General features: G+C 46.6%; 2 protein-coding genes across 2 annotated transcripts in view; one reads left to right on the top strand and one right to left on the bottom strand.

Moving 5' to 3' along the window:
• TSPEAR (thrombospondin type laminin G domain and EAR repeats) overlaps positions 1-19515 on the bottom strand; it is a 319882-nt gene that overhangs the window by 159882 nt on the left and 140485 nt on the right. The window lies entirely within an intron of this gene.
• Positions 16360-16974, top strand: LOC119529797 (keratin-associated protein 12-1-like). The gene is made up of 3 exons (XM_037830549.1): positions 16360-16391; positions 16599-16695; positions 16810-16974. Exons 1-3 carry the CDS (start codon positions 16360-16362, stop codon positions 16972-16974), a joined length of 294 nt encoding a protein of 97 aa, XP_037686477.1.

Here is a 19515-nt window from a genome sequence, read left to right as displayed (position 1 = left end):
AAGAGGCACACAGCACCAAATGAGGAAATAAAAATACAAAGAACTACAGCAAAGTAATGGAGGGGAAGAGGGAGAGTGTTAGGAGGAACAGGGGTCATAGAAGTGCGCATACAAAAGGACGAAGAGAGCGTGGGGGAAGGGATGAGCGGCTTCGGAGCAGGGAACCTCCCACGGCTCCGGAAGCGGCGAAGGAGAGGCGGCCCTTACCTTGCAGGCGAGGAAACGGGAAGCTGGAGAGGCGTCCGGGCGAGCGGGCGACCTGCCAAACTGTTGTGTGGAGACGCTTCCTCACACGGGGCACCAGTTGCGGTCGCGGTTACTACTTCTAGGGGGAGAGGCGGCCGGTAGCCGAGCCCTCAGCTCTCGGGGCTGCTCAAGGGGTACCGGCGGCGGGGGCTCTTTCCCGGAGGCGAGGGCGAGGCGGAGGACGTGGCCAGGGTCCTCGGCGAGAGGCGTGCAAGGAGGGCGGCGATAGGGACAAGATACTCTTCATCCAGTAGGAGTATGCGCCAAAGAGATTTATTCAGGGGTGATTACAGGTTATATAGGCTGGTAAGAAGGGCAGGGCTGGAAAGGAGGTGAAGCAGCCTTAAATGGCAATACTGAAGGGATAGGGGCTAGGATTGGTTCTGAGAGAACGCCGGAACCGTTGCAGCGGGGCGGGGGTAGTTCTGGCCACGGGCATGCGCGCTGGCGGTGGCAGGAGTGGCCTTGGCACCAGGGAGTGAGTGGGTAAGATAAGGAAGTGGGGAAGGGGCAGTTGGGAGAAAGGCGGTTTCCTCCGGCAAGCCTCCCCTGCCAGTGGCATTTTGGGTGAGGAAAAGGGAGCTGCCTTGACCTCGCTCTCCAGGCTCGGGGGGGCTGCAGAGGGCACTCACGCCCGTACCTACTACCCTCCCCAGGGGGTGATATCAGGTCCCCTGGCCCAGGCCTGGTAAATCGAGGTACAAGCTCAGACACCCGCAAAGTAGTGTAATATTATTTGGATGTAGATTGTGTTACTTCAAGATGTATATTGTAAACCCTAGGTCAACCAGTTTAAAAAAAAAAAAAACTTTGTGAAGATGTATAACTAATGTGCCAATAGTAGAAATAAATGGAATAATTAAAAATACTAAACCCAGAAGAAAAGGAGAAAGAAGAACAGATAGAACAAATGGAACACAACTAGCAAGATCTTAGATTTCAATCCAAATATATCAACAAATGCATTAATTGCCAAGTTTAAAAGACAGAGATTTTTAGTTGGATTTTAAAAAAGATCCAACTATATGCTGTCTATAAGAAATCCCACTTTAAATATAAAAACTTAAATACATTAAAAATAAACCAATGGAAAAATATATCATACAAACCCTAATCAAAGAAAGTTAGAATGGCTATATTAATATCAAACAAAGTAGATTTCAGAAATATTCATAAATATTACCAGGGATGAAGAGTGCTATTACATAATGAAAAAGGGGTCAACTCAATAAGAAAAATTAACTATCCTAAATGAGTAAGCACCGACGAACAAAGTTTCAAAATGCACAAAGAAAAACGGATAGAATTAAGAGGAGAAATAGACAAATATGCAATTATCATTAGACTTTGGCTTCTCAGTAATCAATAGAACAAGTAGCAGAAAATCTGTGTGGATACAGAAGCCTGAACAATATTATCAACCAACCTGACCTAATTTATATTATAGAACCCTCCACCCAGCAACAGAATACACCATCTTTTCAAGTGCACAAAGAACAGTCATCAAAATAGACCATATTCTATGCCATAAAGTAAACCTTGACATGTTAAAAGGAGCTGAAATAATGCAAGGTATGTTCTTTGAACACAATGAGATTAAATTTGACATTAATAACAAAAGGATATCTGGAAACTCCCCACATATGTGGAAATTAACAAATAATCTTCTAACTAACCCATGGTTCAAAGAAGTCACAAGAGAAATTATAGAATACTTTGAATTGAATACAAATGAAAAGACAGCATATTAAAATATGTGCAAAACAGCTAAAGCACTGTTTAGAGGTACAATTATAGCCTTAAATGTTTATATTAAAAAAAGAAGAAAGTTCTCAAATCAATTATTTAAGTTTGCCCTGTAAACTAGAAAAAGAGGAGAAAATTAAACCCAAAACAGGTGAAAAAAGGAAATGATTTTTAGAAAATCAGCAAAATATGATGACATCTGAAATAGAAAAACTAATAGAGAAAATCAATGCAACTAAAAGCTGGTTCTTGGAGAAGGACAATAAAATGGATAAACCTCTAGCCAAACTGATCAGAACAGAAAAAGAAAAGACACAAAATACGAATATTGGGAATGAGAGAGGGGACATCACCACATGTCTCATGGTCATTACAAACATTATAATGGAATGATAACAACCTTATGCCAATGTTTGACACCTTAGATAAAATGAGAAAATTCCTTAAAGGCAAAAACCACAAAAGCTCACTCAAAAAGAAATAAACAACTAGAATAGCACCTAATCCATTAAGGAAATTGAATTTACAGTTAAAAGTCTTACAACAAAGAAAATTCCAGAACCAAATGGCTTCACTGGCAAATTCTACCAAACATTTAAGGAAGAAATACTACCAATTCTACATGAGCCCTTCTGGAAAATAGAAGGAAAGGAATGTTTCCCAACCCATTTTATAAGGCCAGCACAATCTTGATATAAAAATTAGACAAAGACATTACAAAAAAAAGAAAACTATAGACCAATATCTGTCATGAACATAGTTGCAAAAATCTTCAACAAAATATTGGCAAATCGAACCCAGCAATATATGGAAGAGATAAAAATCCATGCCCATGTGGGATTTATCCCAGAAATACAAGTTTGGTTCAGTGTTCAAAAATAAATCTATATAATTCACCATATCAACCAACTAAAAGAAAAAACATACGATCATCTCAATAGACCCAGAGAAAGCATTTGAAATAATTCAACCTCCATTCATGATTTTAAGAAAAAACCTCTTGGAAAATTAGGAATTAAAAGGAACTTCCTTTAAAGGGCATCTATAAAAATCCTAGAGCTAATATACTCAATGACCAAAGTCTGTGTGCTTTCCACCTTAAACTCAGGGACAAGGCAAGGATTTCCACTCTCACCTCTCCTATGCACTATCATACTGGAATTTCCGAAGCCGTGCAACAAGGAGAAAAAAGAAATAAATGGCATACAGTCTGGAAAGGATGAAATAACACAGTCTTTATCAACATATTACATAGTTTACCTAGAAAATCCGCCAAATTCTACAGTAGAGCTACTAGAATGAGTGAATTTATCGAGGTCAGAGAATAAAGGTCAATATACACACATCAATTTCATTCCTATATACTAGCAACAAACAATTATAAATTGAAATTTAAAAAATAGTACCATTAATGATAGGATCCAAATCATAAAATACTTATGGGTAAATCATGGGAAAATTTGCAAATTTTGTATGTTGAAAACTACAAAGGATTGGTGAGAGAAATAAAAGAAGACCTAAATAAATGGAGAGATATACCATCTTCGTGGATTGCCATATTGTTAGTATGTCAATTCTCCCCATACTGATCTATAGTCCCAATCATAATCCAAATCTCAGTATAAATTTTTGTAGATATCCATAAGCTTATTCTAATACCTATACAGAAAGACAAGGAACTAAAATAGCCCAAACAAGTTTTAAAAGAAGAAAGAACAAAGTTGGAGGGCTCACACTTGCTGATTTTAAGACTTACTATAAAGCTGCATTTATCATAGCTGTGTGGTGCTGGCAAAAGTACAGACACATGCCATATGACCCAGCTATTCAACTCCCAGATATTTGCCCTAGAGAAATAAAAACACATGCCCACAAAAAACCTGTGCATGGTTGTGTACAGTGGATTTATTCATGATAACCAAAAACTTAAAACAACCTAACTGCCTGTCAACTGATCATGGGTAACAAAACTGGTACAGCCAATGGTGGAATACTACTCAGCAAAACAAGGGAGCAAACCACTGACATAAGCAACAACACGGATGAGTTTCAAATGCATTATGCAAAGTGGAAGATGCCAGACAAGAAAGGCTTCACTCTGTAGGATTTATATGGCATTCTGGAAAAAGCAAAACCATAGGGATGGAGAAGAGATCAGTGGTTGCTGGGCATAGGGCAGGGAGGGAGGGTTTTGAATACAAAGGGGCATGAGGGAATTTGGGGGGTGATGGAAATGTTCTAGATGAGATTTATGGTGACTCTGTGAGGCATATGAACTGTATGTGTTTGTAAAAAATCATAAAAAGTACACCTAAAAGGAGGATTTCTTCTGCATGTAATTTAAACCTCAACAAATGACCAAGAAACAGCCCAACAAAAAGTGTCAGCAGCAAGCGAGGAACTAGGACTCTCGCAGGCTTTGGTGGAAGTGTCACATGCAACTGTTCGGCAGATCTCCGGAGTTTCACACACACATGTGCTGAGATCTAGCAGCTATGTTCTGGTGTATACAATCCCCAAAAATGTGAGCACAAGGCACTGAAAGAAGAGAGTCAAGAAGAGAGTCAACATCAGCTTTCATAATAGTCATAACCAGAAAACACCCCAAATGCCCATCAACTGAAGAGTGGATAAGGTGTGGTGTAGTCATACAATGGAATCTTAGGGCAATAACAATGACCAAAACACAACCAGAAATGTCACTGTGGATGTGTCATACACACACTATTAGAGGAAGAAGAGACACAAAACATAACCACTACACAAATGCCATTCATATAAAGCTCAGAAATAGACACAGCTAACCCATGGTGTCAGAGGTCAAGCTCCTGGTGACCTTGGAGGAGTGGCAATTGGAGGGTGCAGGAGAAGGGGCTCCAGGGTTGCTGGCCCAAGCTGAGGTTACATGTTTGTGTTCACTTCATAGCCATCGAGCTGTACATTAATGATTTGTGTGCCATATGGTATGCATGTTATATTTCAATAAAAGTGTTTCCTAAAAATCTGGGAGATTGTTTTAAACCCTAAACTGTATACCCAGCCAAAATATCAACATCATTTCAGTGTGAGTCATGGCTCGGCTGGGTAAACAAGATAAAAACAGCAGCCACAAGGGATTCAGAACTGCTACCTCCCAGGACCCAGCCAAGAACTGAGTAAGCAGGAGAGAGGAAGGTTTGGGGTCCAGGAATGGAGCCTGTTGCCTAATGGACAGCACTGACCCTCCCGGATGGCCCAGAGCAGGGAGCTGGACAGCACCTGGCCTGACAGGGGCTCCCCATGCATCTGCAAACATTGCCAAAATGTGGGTGAAGGGTGACACCCCAGAATGGGGAGGGGCCACATTACAGATGACACATCAGATTCCACAGGGTCCTGGAGAAGCCCCCAAACCAGTACAGAGCACGTGCAGCCAGGGGACCAAACACAAATATCTAGATGGCAACTGACAGCAAGGAGCCCCAACACAAATCTTAGAAGAAGGAACCAACATTTTATACAGTCGTTAGCTCGGGGCTTGGCACGGCTGGAGTCCCTGGAGAGCAAACCGGGCAGGTTCACAGGGGCCACACTCAGAGGGGCCCCACGCTCACAGGGACCCCTTACCCAGAAGGACCCCACAGTTAGGGGACTCCACAATCAGTGGACCCTGCAGTCAGGGGGATCCCACAGTCAGGGGGACCCCTCAGTCAGTGAACCTTGCATTCAGGGTGACCCCACAGTGAGGGAATTCCAGGGTCAGGGGTCCCCAGAGTCAGGGGAACTCCACCCACGGTCAGGGGGATCCCCAGTCAGTAGACCCCGCAGTCAGGGGAACCCCACAGTCAGGGGAACCTCACCCCAGGAGGGCGCCGAGCCTGTTCAGAGCCCCGCTGTCGCCGCCCGACATTCGCAGTCATTCTCCGCACGGGGGTCCTGTACGTGAGGCCCGAGGGTCCCGGAGCCCGCGCGACAGAGGAGCCGCCACCGCGAGCTCGGCCTGGGCTCCCGGAGCCTCCCTGCGCGCCAGCTGGCTGCGCCCACGCCCGACGGGGAGCCGGGAGCCCGAGAGGCCCCAGGCGCGCTGAGAACCGGAGCGCGCTCCGAAGGCGGAGAGACGGCGGTGGCGCCCCTGGAAACGCGGGGACCGGGAGCCCCGCGCCGTCCTCCCGCTCCTCCCCCTGCGCACGGCCGGCCGCCTCCCGGGGCAGGAGAGCCGCGGCGCCCACCCTCCTCGCCCCGCGTCCTCGCGCGCCCCTCGGGGAGCCAGGGCGGAGGGCGGGACAGCCGGGGGGCAGCGGGAGCGCAGTGAACCCCCCGAGCGGGCGCCGAGGGCCTGCTGGGCACAGTGGGGCGCGTGTGCCGGTCTGAGCGGCGGGGGCGCTCGGGGAGGGAGTAGGGGGCGTGGAGGGGAGCAGAGGGGCACATCGCGGGGGCGGCCTTTGGCCCGGGGTCCGCGGTCTTGGCTGACAGGGCAGGGGCAGGGCAGAGCCCTCCGGGTTGGGTGGCCCCGGAGTTTACCAACAGACTGGGTCAATTTGGAGAGTGAAAGGGGCATCCATAATAACTGCACGGGACCGCCCTGGGCAAACCGGGACCATGGGCTGCCGAACGTGGGACTCGGGCCGGAACCCAGAGCCCAGGCGGCGGCGCCTTGAGTGGAGGGTGACAGGCAGTCTCTCCGCACCGCTCCTGGGCACAGGAGACATGCAAACCCGGGACCGCTGGGGAGACCTTCCGGAACCCACTTTCACCCTGACAGAGAGGACGTGATGCGGGCACCAAGTCACGGGCCAGGGGAGAATGTGGGCACCCAGACTTAGGGGCTCGTGGCACATCGGAGGGAGTGGGGGGAGGAGGACAGCAGGAAGCAGAGGGGTTGTCCTAGTGTCACGGTTCTCTGGTGTTTGGTGACAGCTTAGTTGGGTGGGACCCCCCAAAGCCAGGTGTGGCACCCTGGGCCCCAGATAATGTGAGGGGGAAGGAGGGCAAATGCCTCATCCCTCCCTGGAGCTGTTGAGGAGCCCTGGAAGGTAGCGGCAAGGGGGTTGGGCAAGGGGGCAGGATCTGAAGTGCTGGGTTGGGTTTGGTGATGGGGTTCATGGACCAGAGTCACGGCCTCACTCCAGGTGGTCAGCAGCAGGCAGGGCCACAGGGCACGGGTCTGCAGAGGAGGGCGGGGCAGGAGGGCTGGCAGCAGCAGGAGGACTGGCAGGAGGGGGCCACGCACATGGCGGGCTTGCAGCACACGGGCACACAGCAGGCCGCCTGGCAGGGGCTGGGTGCACAGCAGCCCGGGCTGCAGGAAGAGGTCTGGCCACAGGTCACAGGGCAGCACGGGGACTGGCAGCCACAGGGGCAGCAGCTGGTGGCCCCGCAGGCCGACTGGCAGGAGGCGCCCACGCCACACATGGGCACAGCCTTGCAGCAGGCAGCCAGGAGGCCCGGAACTGAGGTGTGGCATGTGATTTGGGTTCCTGTGACTGAGAGGAGGGGATTGTCAGAGAAAAGGTCCCGGCCTGGCCTGGAGCCCCATCAGCAGGCAGCCCTTATACCTCAGCTGCACAGACGCTATGGAAACAGCTGGTTGTGGCCTTGTCATGTCCCCGTAACTGCCATCCTTTTCCCTCGTTACGCTTTTCCATCCTGCCTCGCTGGTGAGCTTGGGTTGAGCTCCCGCTAGCAGCTCCTTCCATGCTGGCTCCCCTAGAGCAGTCTGTGCTTTCCCACCATGGGGGGCTGCAGGCAAGGCTTCTGCCACCCTTGGGCCTGGCAGGGGTCACCAAGCCTCCGCGGATGACTCAATCACTCCTGCGCTGCAGGTCCCACCCACAGCCAGTCGTGCACACACACTGACTCACCCGTGCAGCGCGAGTGGCCCTTGCTCACAGGCACAGGTGGGGTGGATGAGCAGACACGCCGGGTGCTGCCCAGCTGCGCTGCCCTGGGTCTGCCCGCCCCGTCCCCGGTGTGCGGCCCTGAGCTGGCTGCCTGCTGACACCTGCGCAGCCCTCCACACACAGGGCTGCTCCTTCCTCAGAGACACTGCACGCTGCACACGGGAGCTTCCTCATTGGACGGACTCCATGGGGCACCCCTACCAACCACGGGAAATTATACAAACAGTGGACATGGTCCCAAGATGCCCACGGCCGGGTATAAAGGCCGCCTGAGCCAGTGGAGGGAGCCTCCAGACCAGCTCTGCCCTCCTCCCGGACACCAACCCAGCCACCCCTACCCACCATGTGCCATACCAGCTGCTCCCCCTCTTGCTTCCAGTCCCCGTGCTGCCCCACAGCCTCCTCCTACAGCCCAGGCTGCCGTGTGCCCAGCCCCTGCCAGCCCACTGTGTGTGTGCCTGTGAGCTGCAAGACAGCTGTGTGCGTGCCTGTGAGCTGCAAGCCTGTCGTGTGCGTGGCCCCCTCCTGCCAGCCCTCCTGCTGCTGCCAGCTGACCCCCTGCACCTCCCTCGTCTGCACGGCTGTCCGCGACAGCCCCACTTGCTGCTGAAGGTGTGGCTTCAGCCTGTCTCCCCAGTCACAGACCAGCAGAGCTGGGGTCCAACACTGCCCTCCCCAGTAATAAGCTCTCCAGGCTCCACAGCTAGTCTCTGGCTAATCAGTTACCCTGCAGGGTAACTGAACCAGGTCTATTTTCTGAAAGACCCCACCATCCATGTCTTATTAGTAAAATGATCCACTTGGAATTCTCTCCTTGGAAGGCATCCTTGGTGCACCCCTCCTGGGGCTAGGGAGGTGGCTCATTGTCTAGGGGCTGGGGCTGGGGTGAAGGGCAGCAGGCTGGCCCCATCCTCGTGAGGACAGCCAGACAGGGGGCCACAAGCCTGGGGCCCACCCCTCCCCCCAGGACTGGGAGCCGTGCAGCCTTCCCTCATTAACGCACCACGACGTGAGGCCGCGCTGCTCAGGGCAGCCTCCGGGGATGGGCTGAAAACAGGTGCAGGGCGCAGCACAGCCCCAGCCAGGCCGGCTCCCCTCAGCTCCCGAAGCTGTTCTCTTGCCACTGAGGAGCAGGGGACCAGCCCTCGGCAGAGGGAAGGGCGGCTTTCTGGTCTCTTACCCCCAACACCACATTCAGTGTGTGCACCTCCCGCCTGTCAGGCTCTGTGCTGGCCCAGGCCAGGTGCTGTGAACCCTGATAGTTGCTGCAAAACCCAACAGCTGCCAGAGCACCAGCTCCATGCAGCAACCAGTCCAGTGGGACCAGATGACCACCAGGTCAAAGTGAACTTGCAACCAGAGCCAGCGCTAGGAAGGAGGCTCTGTCTCTTGCTGTTCTCTTATTTCTGGCCTCTTTGCAGCTTTTACAGCTCTAGCCGGTGATGTCTTGCACCCCTTTTGGTCTCAGAGTGCTCTGCCTTTCCCTTCTCCCTATTCCCATTCCGGGCCTCAACCCCATCTCCATCAGCAAGGACAGCGGTTAAAAGCAGGTGCTGCTTTGTCGGGTGGACCTGAGTATGTTGCCATCGACAAGCTCAGTCACCTGGAGCATCGGCCTTACTCCCTGTGAGTACACTTTACTAGTACGTGACCCAGGAGTCATGAGTGTTCGATGAGACACTGTTTATAAGTTAGCACCATTCTTGGACATGCATTCTCACACGTTTTGTGTTTGTGTTTGTTTCTGGAGGCATGCACCCTCGATTCGGGCATTGTAGGGTTGACACAAATAAAGAACATCCAAACACAAACACAGAACATGAGAATGCATGTCCATGTGAGCAAAAGGCAACAAAAACAACAAAATAGAAGTAGACATTCTGAGAACTTCAAATGATGGAATTCGTGATTACAGAAATTTAAGTATATTTAAAACATCTGTAGAACTAAAAGACAGGACAAAAATGAGAAAGGAAAAGATACTATAAAAACAGATTGATTTTAAAGAGAATGAAAGACAACTTCTAAAAATATAAAATCACTGAAAGTTAAAGCTCATAGAATGGATAAAACGGCAGATTACAGGAACTGCATAGGGTTTACTTGAACTTGAATGTTGATCTGAAGAAATTATACAGAAATTAAAAGCTTCATTTAAATTAAAAATTGCTGAGAGACTTGGAAGATAGAGAAGGTCCAATAAATGATGAGTTGACATTCCAGAGGAAGAGACCGGAGAGAATTGGAGAAAGGCAGCACGCAAAAAGATATAGATTATTTTCCATAAATGATGGAAAATATGCACACTTAGACCACAACACATATGGTAAATAAAAAGAAACCCACGCCTATGTAATCTAATAAAAATTAAGGACACTTAGGAGAGTGAAAAATGTCTAAAAATAGCCAGAAAAAAAGAACAGCTCACACTCAAAGGAATAATTAAGAGAGGACTTCTCAAAGGCAATGTGAGAAACAGAAGACAGGAAGAATGGTCAAAAAACAGATAAAATAATGCTCAGTCAAGAACTGCATTCACCAATAAATGATGAATTGACATCATTGGAGCAAAATAATGATATTTTTCAGACAAAGAGAGGGCATTTACCAACAACAAATAATCACTAAAATAAATTCTACAGGATACCCTCTAGGAAGAAGGAACATTATCCCAGGAAGATCTAAGAGGCAGAAAGATTAGAGATTTAAGAAATTTGTAGACATATGAGTAAATAAATAGTAACTGTATAAAATGATGAGAATGCTGACTTGTTTGTGGGGTTAGAAAACGCAAGGTAAAATTAGACCTAGTGGGTAAGTGGATCCACATTTGTTTAGAAAGAAAGTAGAGATGTGATTAGCCCTAGGCCATGTGCTGGGCGTCTGCCAAAGTCCTGAGGATCACCAAAGAACTGAAATCATGTGAACTTCTGAACCAGACAAAGGAGAAAATGAAATATTTTTCTTAAATCAATGCAAATTCAAGTAGAAAAGAATGTTTAAAAGAAGCACAGAAAAAGCAGAAATCACAAAATAAGTTGACAGAAAGAAATTCAAATATATTAGAAATCACAATAAAGATAAATAGATTAAACTCACCCGTTAAAAGCCAGAGATTGAATATTTAAAAACACAATCCAGGTTTATGCTATTTACAGTCTAAATTAAGGGTTGTCAAATGACAGCCGTCCCTCGGGCCGAATTTGGCCTTCTGCCTGTTTTGTAAAGTTTTTATTGAAACACAGCCACACCTACTGGTTTACATATTGTCTGTCTGCTTTCATACTACTGGGATTGAGTTGAGTAGGTGTGATGGAGACCATATGGTCCCAAAGTCTGAACTACTTATGATCTGGTACCTTACAAAAAATGTAGGTCAACTCCTGTTCTAAAGCATAAAGAACAGAAAGATTGAAGTAAATGAAGAGGAAAAAAATATGCCAAGCTAATACCACACACACACACACACACACACACACACACGCAAAACATACCTTGTACAACTATTTTAATAGATAAAATAGGCTTTAAGATAAAAAGCATTATTAGACAGCTTCTAATTAGCTGGTCATAAGGTTAAATTCACCAAGAAGATGTAATTCTCAGCCTCTATGTACTACAAAGTATCGCCTCGATAATTGCAAAATCTGGTGGATTCCAAGGAAGCAAGACAAATCCTCAGTCACAGAGAAACACTTCAACGTGCTCCTCTCAGAACTTGATAGACTTGAAAAACTGCAAAAAATATTCTTAGACTTTAGATGTGGCATGCCTATATAACAGACACTGGCCAACTAATACATTGGGTACATTTTGTCTCAAAGGACCTCCAAATTTATGAAAACAGTTGTCAACTTGTGGCCTAAGAAAACTGAGCTTCTGGCATATGTACATTTAAATCTTTTATCTCTGTCAAAGAAGAATTTCAGCTAGATATGAAAAAATTAACTTCTATCACAATGAATGATGCTCAGCTACATCAGGTCAAAATTCTGGATGTGTTTTGTCTATGTGGATGTGAGTATTAAAGGAAAATTATTTTTTTTGGTTCAGTTATCAGAAATTCAGTTATCAGAAAACACTTAAACATGTTTGAAACAACTTGTATATTTTTCAACTGTAAAATTTTATGAAAGTGCATGTTTGATAAAAATTCTCAATTGAGATATGCTAGAAGTGTAAATTAAACGTCAGATTTTGAAGACAATATGAAATCTCTCAATAATTTTATATGGTTACATGTTAAAGTGATAATATTTTGATACATTGGGTTAAATATATTATTAAAATTAATTTTACCTGTTTCTTTTTACTTTTTAAATGTGGCTATCAGAAATTTTATAGTTACATACGTGACTTGCAGTTTATTTTTACTAGAAAATTATATAGAAGATATGAAAAATATATTTTTACATTTGAAATGATTAACATATATATATTAATGACTCTGAACAATTAGAGAATATTCATGCATTCCAAAAAAAACCACATAGAATATTTGCATTGTCACTTATTAGGTCACAGAGTAAGAATCAACAAATACCAAAGAAATAATATTGAATATAACTTGTCTCTTACCACAGGAAAATTGTTGGAAATTAAAAACAAAAAGATAAGTGTTGGGCTTCCTCACCTGGATTGTTGCTGATGTTCTCACAAACATTGAGGACTGCCTGTTTGGTTTGCTGAGCCCTCTGTCTTGGGGCTTGCCCTTATGCAGCTCATTACTGCAAAGGAGAGTCTAAACCAGCTTATAATTGTGCCCAAGAGTCTCCCCCTGAGCACCTCTTTATTGCTCAGATGTGGCCCTCTCTCTCTAGCTAAGCCACCTCAGCACGTAAGCTCAAGGCCCTCCCCACTATGTGGGACCTGACTCCCAGGGGTGTAAATCTCCCTGGCAATGTGGGATATGACTCCCAGGGATGAATCTGGAGCCGGCACTGTGGGATTGAGAACATCTTGACCAAAAGGGAGATGCAAAATGAAAAAAATAAAGTTTCAGTGGCTGAGAGATTCCAGATGGAGTCGAGAGGTCACTCTGGTGGACATTCTTATGCACTATACTGATAACCCTTTTTAGGTTTTAATGCATTGGAATAGCTAGAAGTAAATACCTGAAACTATCAAACTGCAACCCAGTAGCCTTGACTCTTGAAGACGATTGTATAACAGTGTAGCTTACAAGGGGTGACCGTGTGATTGTGAAAGCCTTGTGGATCACACTCCCTTTATCCAGTGTGTGGATGGATGAGTAGAAAAGTGGGGAAGGAAACTAAATGAAAAATAGGGTGGGATGATGGTGGTGGTGGAATGATTTGGCTGTTCTTTTTTACTTTTATTTTTTATTCTTATTTTTACTTTTTCTGGTATAAGGAAAATGTTCAAAAAAAATAAATTGGGGTGATGAATGCACAACTACATGATGGTACTGTGAACAGTTGATTGTACACCACGGATGATTGTATGATATGTGACTATATCTCAATTAAACTGAATAAAAAAATTAAAAGATAACCAAACGTACTTGATGTCTTCAGAAATTTAAAAACACAATTTGCAATAAACTTGCAGGTCAAATAATATAAATTTTAAAAGCAATTTGAATGAATAATGATAAAAAATATTATCCCCAAAAACATGTAATATGCAGCTAAAGCAGCAGTTTGAGGGAATTTTATACCCTTGATTACCAATTTTAGAAGAAATAAGGCTGAAATTAGAGGCTAAGCATGGCTTTAGGGGAAAATGGACGTAGCAATCCCAAGGTAGAAGGGAGGGAGTAGCAAAATCATGAGCAGAAATACATGAAATAGAAAACCACAGAAAGAAACAACAAGGGCAAATGATGATTCTTTGAAAAGAGAAGTCTTTGACAACATTGACCAACTGAATAAAAGGGAGGGCATAAATAAAGACTATTAGGAAATTAGGGATGAAAAATATAACGGAATTACAGATATAGCAGACATTAAAAATGATGATTGAGGTTGTTATGAACAACTTAACCCCAATAATATTTCTTAAATATATAACATACAGTGGCAGGCTGAATTATGTACCCCAGGGAAAAAAAGTGTTCTTAATCTTAATCCCATCCCTTCGGGTGTGAACCCATTGTCAAGTGGGATCTCTTGAAGAAGTTATTCTTAGTTAAGGTGTGGCCCGAGGGAATGAGGTTGGGTCTTGATCCAGTTTTCTGGAGTCCTTTATAAGGTGAAGAAATTCAGAAGTAGTAAGAGAAAGCCATGGGGAGGAGCCAAAAACCTGAAGTGAACGGAAGCCAGAAGAGAAAGGACAGGCCATCGCCAAGTGATGGGAAGTCGAGGAACCGAGGATGGCCGCCAGCCAGAAGGCTGCTGCCCTGGAAGGACGCTTTCCAGCCTCTGGAACCACAGGGCAATGAATTCCCATTCTTTACCCCAACTCATTGTGTGGTATTTGTCGTAGCAGCTTGGGAAACTAACTTATTTTCCAAAACATTTTTTTATCTGAATAACGTTTAAACATTAAACAGATTGAATCAGTAGTTAGAAATCCACCCACCAAAGCAAAACCCTGCCAAAGTGATTCTATAGGCACCTTCTGATAAACATTCCAGAAATGAATATGTCCAAATTTATACAAACTCTTCCAGAGAATAAAAAAAAAAAGTTAACACCAAAAAGAGTCCAAAATTATAGGACAAAAAGAAATACATTTTATTTGATCCATTTACATAAATTCAGAAACAGTCCAAACTAACCCACAGTGTTAGAAGTCCAGGTCGTGATTAATCTAGGGAGGGTGGAGAGGATGGTGATGGGGAGCAGACAATGGAGGTCTCGGGAGCTGGTTATGCTTTCCTTGACCTGGTGGAAGCTGTCGGGGAGTGCTCTCTTTGTGAATATTCATCAAGCTGTAACCTTACGTTTTATGCACTTTTCTATATGAGTGTTATCCTATAAAGACATATATAAAGAAAATAGAAAATAAAATTCTCAAGGTATATTTCACAACCATCAGATTGGCTAAATTGTAAATATCTGAGAATCCTGGGTGTTGTTTGAGATGTGGAATAACCCAATCTCATGCACGTTGGTGGTGCAAACTAGGAACCACCACTACAGAGAGTTATTTGCACCATCTGGTGAAGTCAAAGAGGTAATACCTGTGCCCAGCAGCAGTATTTCTAAATAGAAACCCTCACAAAATGCTGGCATATGTGCACAAGAAAAAAGATCAAAGAATGTGATTTGCAGCACTTGGGGTGGTAGCTAAAAATTGGGAATAGCCTAAATGTCTATACTAGAAGTATAAATGGATAGATTGTGGTGTATCCGTGAGGTGGAGAGAAAGTGAACTGATCGTCGAGTATTCACGTGGAGTATTCGTGGAGTGGAAAGTAAGTGAATAGATCATGGTGCATCCATGTGGTGGAGAATAAGTGGATAGACTGCGGTGTGTTCTCATTCTGCAGAGTAAGTGGATAGATGGTGGTGTATTGTCGTGTATCGTGCACGAATCACTCTAATGTAATGGGGAGCACAAAAGAAGCAAAATGCCAGCATACACAACGTATGATACCATTTAAACTTTTTAAATGTGCAGAGCAATATTATGCACCTTTCAGGCCCTGGGGTGACACACAGCCTAGAAGGGGTTTTCTGGGTGGAGGAGGAGGGAGGTTTCCTTAAAATGCCTGATAGACCCATGAGTGTTGTGGACCTTTTGGATACCTGAAAAAATTCATAAACTATTTATTTTGTTGTCTTTCACTGAACCCCATTGCACCTCACTTGCCCTTCTCCAGGTTCTAGGATTCTCTGTCTGCACCGCACTCCTCAGATGGAATTGCCACTTCACCGCAGAAAGCTTCCTGTGCAGGTTTCCTTCCTGCCATCTATTCTGTGACTTTCATAAAAATGATCATTGGTCATTTTAACAGGAGGCCCCGATAAGAGTGTGTGCATGTGTGCATGTTGTGTGTGTGCGTGTGCATGTGCTTACATGTGTGCACACGTGTGCATGCACGAGGGGATCAGGTGGAGAGGGGCCAAATGCACCCATGGGCCTGGCCTGAAAGCAGGAAGCGGGATTCAGACGTGTCACCCCTAGAGGTTCTGGGGAAGAAAACCTCACGGCCTTCCAGGGAGGGGAGACGCACACCCTGACTCACGACCCTCACGTTCCACATGACTCGAGAGTAAGATCAGTGATGCCGGAGACACAAAAAGCTGCCTGGGGCATACGAGAGAATAGACAGGAAAACGGGACCAGGTTCTACTTACACGGGAAGAACTCAGCCCTAGAATCCCTCTCAATTATCAAAGAACACACAACAAATCCAAACAGGATAACAGGGCGTTAAGAAGGTGCAGGGTAAACAATAATTATCCTTCTGCACTTCCGGAACACCCACAGCTGGGTATAAAGGCCGGCCAGAGGAGATGGAGCCCCCAGAGCAGCCCCGTCCTCCTCCTTACACACACCCCAGCCACCCTCGCCCACCATGTGCAACACCAGCTGCTCCGCTGTCTGCCAGCCGGCCTGCTCCGGGTCCCCGTGCTGCCCACCCCTGGGCTGCGGGGTCCCCTGCTGCCGCCCGGCCTCCTGCGTGGCTCTGCTGTGCCGGCCCGTGTGCAGCGTGGGCGCCTCCTGCCAGTCGGCCTGCGGGGCCACCAGCTGCTCCCCCTGTGGCTGCCAGTCCCCGTGCTGCCCTGTGACCTGTGGCCAGACCTCTTCCTGCAGCCCAGGCTGCTGTGTGCCCAGCCCCTGCCAGGTGGCCTGCTGTGTGCCTGTGTGCTGCAAGCCCGCCGTGTGTGTGCCCGTGTGTTGCAAGCCCGCTGTGTGCGTGCCCGTGTGCTGCAAGCCCGCAGTGTGCGAGCCCGTGTGTTGCAAGCCCGCTGTGTGCGTGCCCGTGTGCTGCAAGCCCGCCGTGTGCGAGCCCGTGTGCTGCAAGCCCACCGTGTGCGTGCCCGTGTGCTGCAAGCCCGCCGTGTGTGTGCCCGTGTGCTGCAAGCCCGCCGTGTGCGTGGCCCCCTCCTGCCAGTCCTCCTGCTGCTGCCAGCCCTCCTCCGCCGCCCTCCTCTGCAGACCTGTCCCCTGTGGCCCTCCCTGCTGCTGAGATATCCATTCCGAGTGCCAAAAACAATGTCAGAACAATCAAGTCACATCACGGAGAAATGGACAGAACTGTCCTTTCCAGACTAAGTGAGCTAAAAAAGCCTTCCTCTTTTCCCCCAAATCTGTGTCCTGTTACAGAAGGAGGCACAGCCTAGGAGCCCCCATTACCAGCTTTCTTATTTTTCTTTCCTTCATCCTGACTCTGAAGAAAATTGCTGGGTCATTTCATCCGGACGTTTTCCTAAATTAATAAATTTGCCCAAATGTTCATCCTCTTTTTGTTTGTCGTGTTCTAAGATGTTTTCTAAGACATGCCCAGTGTGGACACTAACAGTGCAGGCTGGGGGGCTGAAATGGCAAAGGTCTCTGCATGCACCTCTCCGAGCCTCTGGGATCTCTGGAGGCTCCCTCTCTCCTCCCAGGCACATTCTATCCTTGTTTTTATGTTCAGTTCCATCTCTTGTTCCCAACCTGGGGTACAAGAGTGCTGGTGCACGTGTGTGTGTGTGTGTGTGTGCATGCTTAAATATGTTGTATATAACAGCGTCTGTGCATGAGTTTGCAGGTGCATGTGCATAAGTGTATGTTTTGTGCATGTGCATTTTGCATTGTGCAAGTGAGTGGGTGTGTTGTGCATAGGTACATGAATGTACGTGCCTGTGTGTGAGTGTATATGCTGTGTGTGATCCTTATGTGCAAGTGTGCACGTGTATGAGCTTCTGTTATGTGTGATTGCTTTGTGTGTGCATGTACAGGCATGAGTGTGTGTGTGCACAGGTGTGGGGGGCACATCAGTTCCCAGACTTGAGCCAATTTACAGACCCAGAATGACTTGAATGAAGGAGGGGGAGTCCTTTCAGGAAGGACCCTGTACACTGCCAACAATTCAGTCTTTCTGCCAGCCTTCCATAAAGACCTATGGACTCTGCACTGGGGGGAAGTCACTCAATAGTTTGAGAAAAGGAAACAGACTTCTGGGGGACTAGAAAGTAGCTCTGAACTGATACTAGCTCCAGGGAACCACAAATGTCACTGTGGTCCACCAGTCGCAGTAGGGGCTTATGGAGGTCAGGTGATCGATGGAGTTTTAGCTCAGGTCCATCTCACAGTGGGTCCAGTGGGTCCCCAGACACATTCTGTGGTTATTTTCTCAGTTCCGGAATGCATAATTGGAGTAGACAGACTCAGCAACTGGCTGAATCCCCACTTTGGTTCCATGACTCCTGGAATGAGGGCTATTACGGTAGGAAAGGCCAAGTGGAAGCCACTAGAACTTCCCCTACCCAGCAAAATAGTAAAACCAAACCTATAGTGCATTCCTGGAGGGGTTGCAGAGATTAATGCCACTCTTAAGGGCTTGAAGGATGCAGGGGTGGTGATTCCCACCACATCCCCATTCAACTCTCCTATTTGGCCTGTGCAGAAAACAGATGGGTCTTGGAGGATGACAGATTATCATAAACTTAACCAGGTGGTGACTCCAATTGCAGCTGCTGTTCCAGATGTGGTATCATTGCTTAAGCAAATCAGTACATCCCTTGGTACCTGGTATGCAGCTATTGATCAGGCAAATGCTTTTTTCCTCAATTGCTTTTAGTAAGGACCACCAGAAACAGTTTGCATTCAGCTGGCAAGGTGAGTAGTTTACATTCACTATGCTACCTCAGGGTTATATCAACTTTCCAGCCCTATGTCATAATATTGTCCACAGGGATCTTGATCATTTCTCCCTCCCACAAGATATCACACTGGTCCATTACATTGATGATTTCATGTTGATTGGACCTAGTGACTAGAAGTAGCAACTACTCTAGACTTACTGGTAAGGCATTTGCATGTGAGAATGGGAGATACAGCCAACAAAAATACAGGGGTCTCCCTCCTCAAAAAAACCTGTAGATGCCCAATGGTGTGGGGCATGTCGAGATATCCCTTCTAAGGTGAAGGATAAGCTGTTGCATCTGGCCCCTCCTATGACCAAAAAGAGACAAACACCTAGATGGCCTCTTTGGATTTTAGAGACAACGTATTTTTCATTTGGATGTGCTGCTCCAGGCCATTTACTGAGTGACCAGAAAAGCTTCTAGTTTTGAGTGGGGTCCAGAATAAGATGAGGCTCTGCGACAGGTCCAGGCTGCTGTGCAAGCTGCTCTGCCGCTTGGACCATATGATCCAGCTGATCCAATGGTGCTGGGAGTGTCAGTGGCAAATAGAGATGCTGTTTGGAGCCTTTGGCAGCTTCTAGAGAAGAATCACAATGCAGGCCCTTAGGATTTTGGAGTAAAGCCTTACCATCCTCTGCAGATAACTACTCTCCATCTGAGAAACAGCTTTTGGCCTGCTACTGGGCCTTAGTAGAGACAGAATGCTTAACCATGGGCCACCAACTTACCGTGAGACCTGAGTTACCTATCATGAGCTATAAAGTTGGGCATGCACAGCAGCACACCATCATAAAATGAAAATGGTATATACAAGATATGGCTCAAGCAGGTCCTGAAGGCACAAGTAAGTTACATGAGGAAGTGGCCCAAATCCCTCA

Source organism: Choloepus didactylus, chromosome 1 (assembly GCF_015220235.1).
Source record: "Choloepus didactylus isolate mChoDid1 chromosome 1, mChoDid1.pri, whole genome shotgun sequence".
Lineage (NCBI taxonomy): Eukaryota > Metazoa > Chordata > Mammalia > Pilosa > Megalonychidae > Choloepus > Choloepus didactylus.
The sequence above is the reverse complement of the archived record's forward strand: the minus strand, read 5'-3'. Positions and strand labels throughout refer to the sequence as shown.

Excerpts from the sequence above, each read along its gene's own strand:
- LOC119529797 (XM_037830549.1), top strand. The coding sequence starts at position 16,360 with ATGTGCAACACCAGCTGCTCCGCTGTCTGCCA. Across the intron at positions 16,392-16,598 it reads AGCTGCTCCGCTGTCTGCCA|CCCAGGCTGCTGTGTGCCCA; the intron begins GCCGGCCTGCTC and ends CTCTTCCTGCAG. Across the intron at positions 16,696-16,809 it reads CCGTGTGTTGCAAGCCCGCT|CCCACCGTGTGCGTGCCCGT; the intron begins GTGTGCGTGCCC and ends GTGTGCTGCAAG.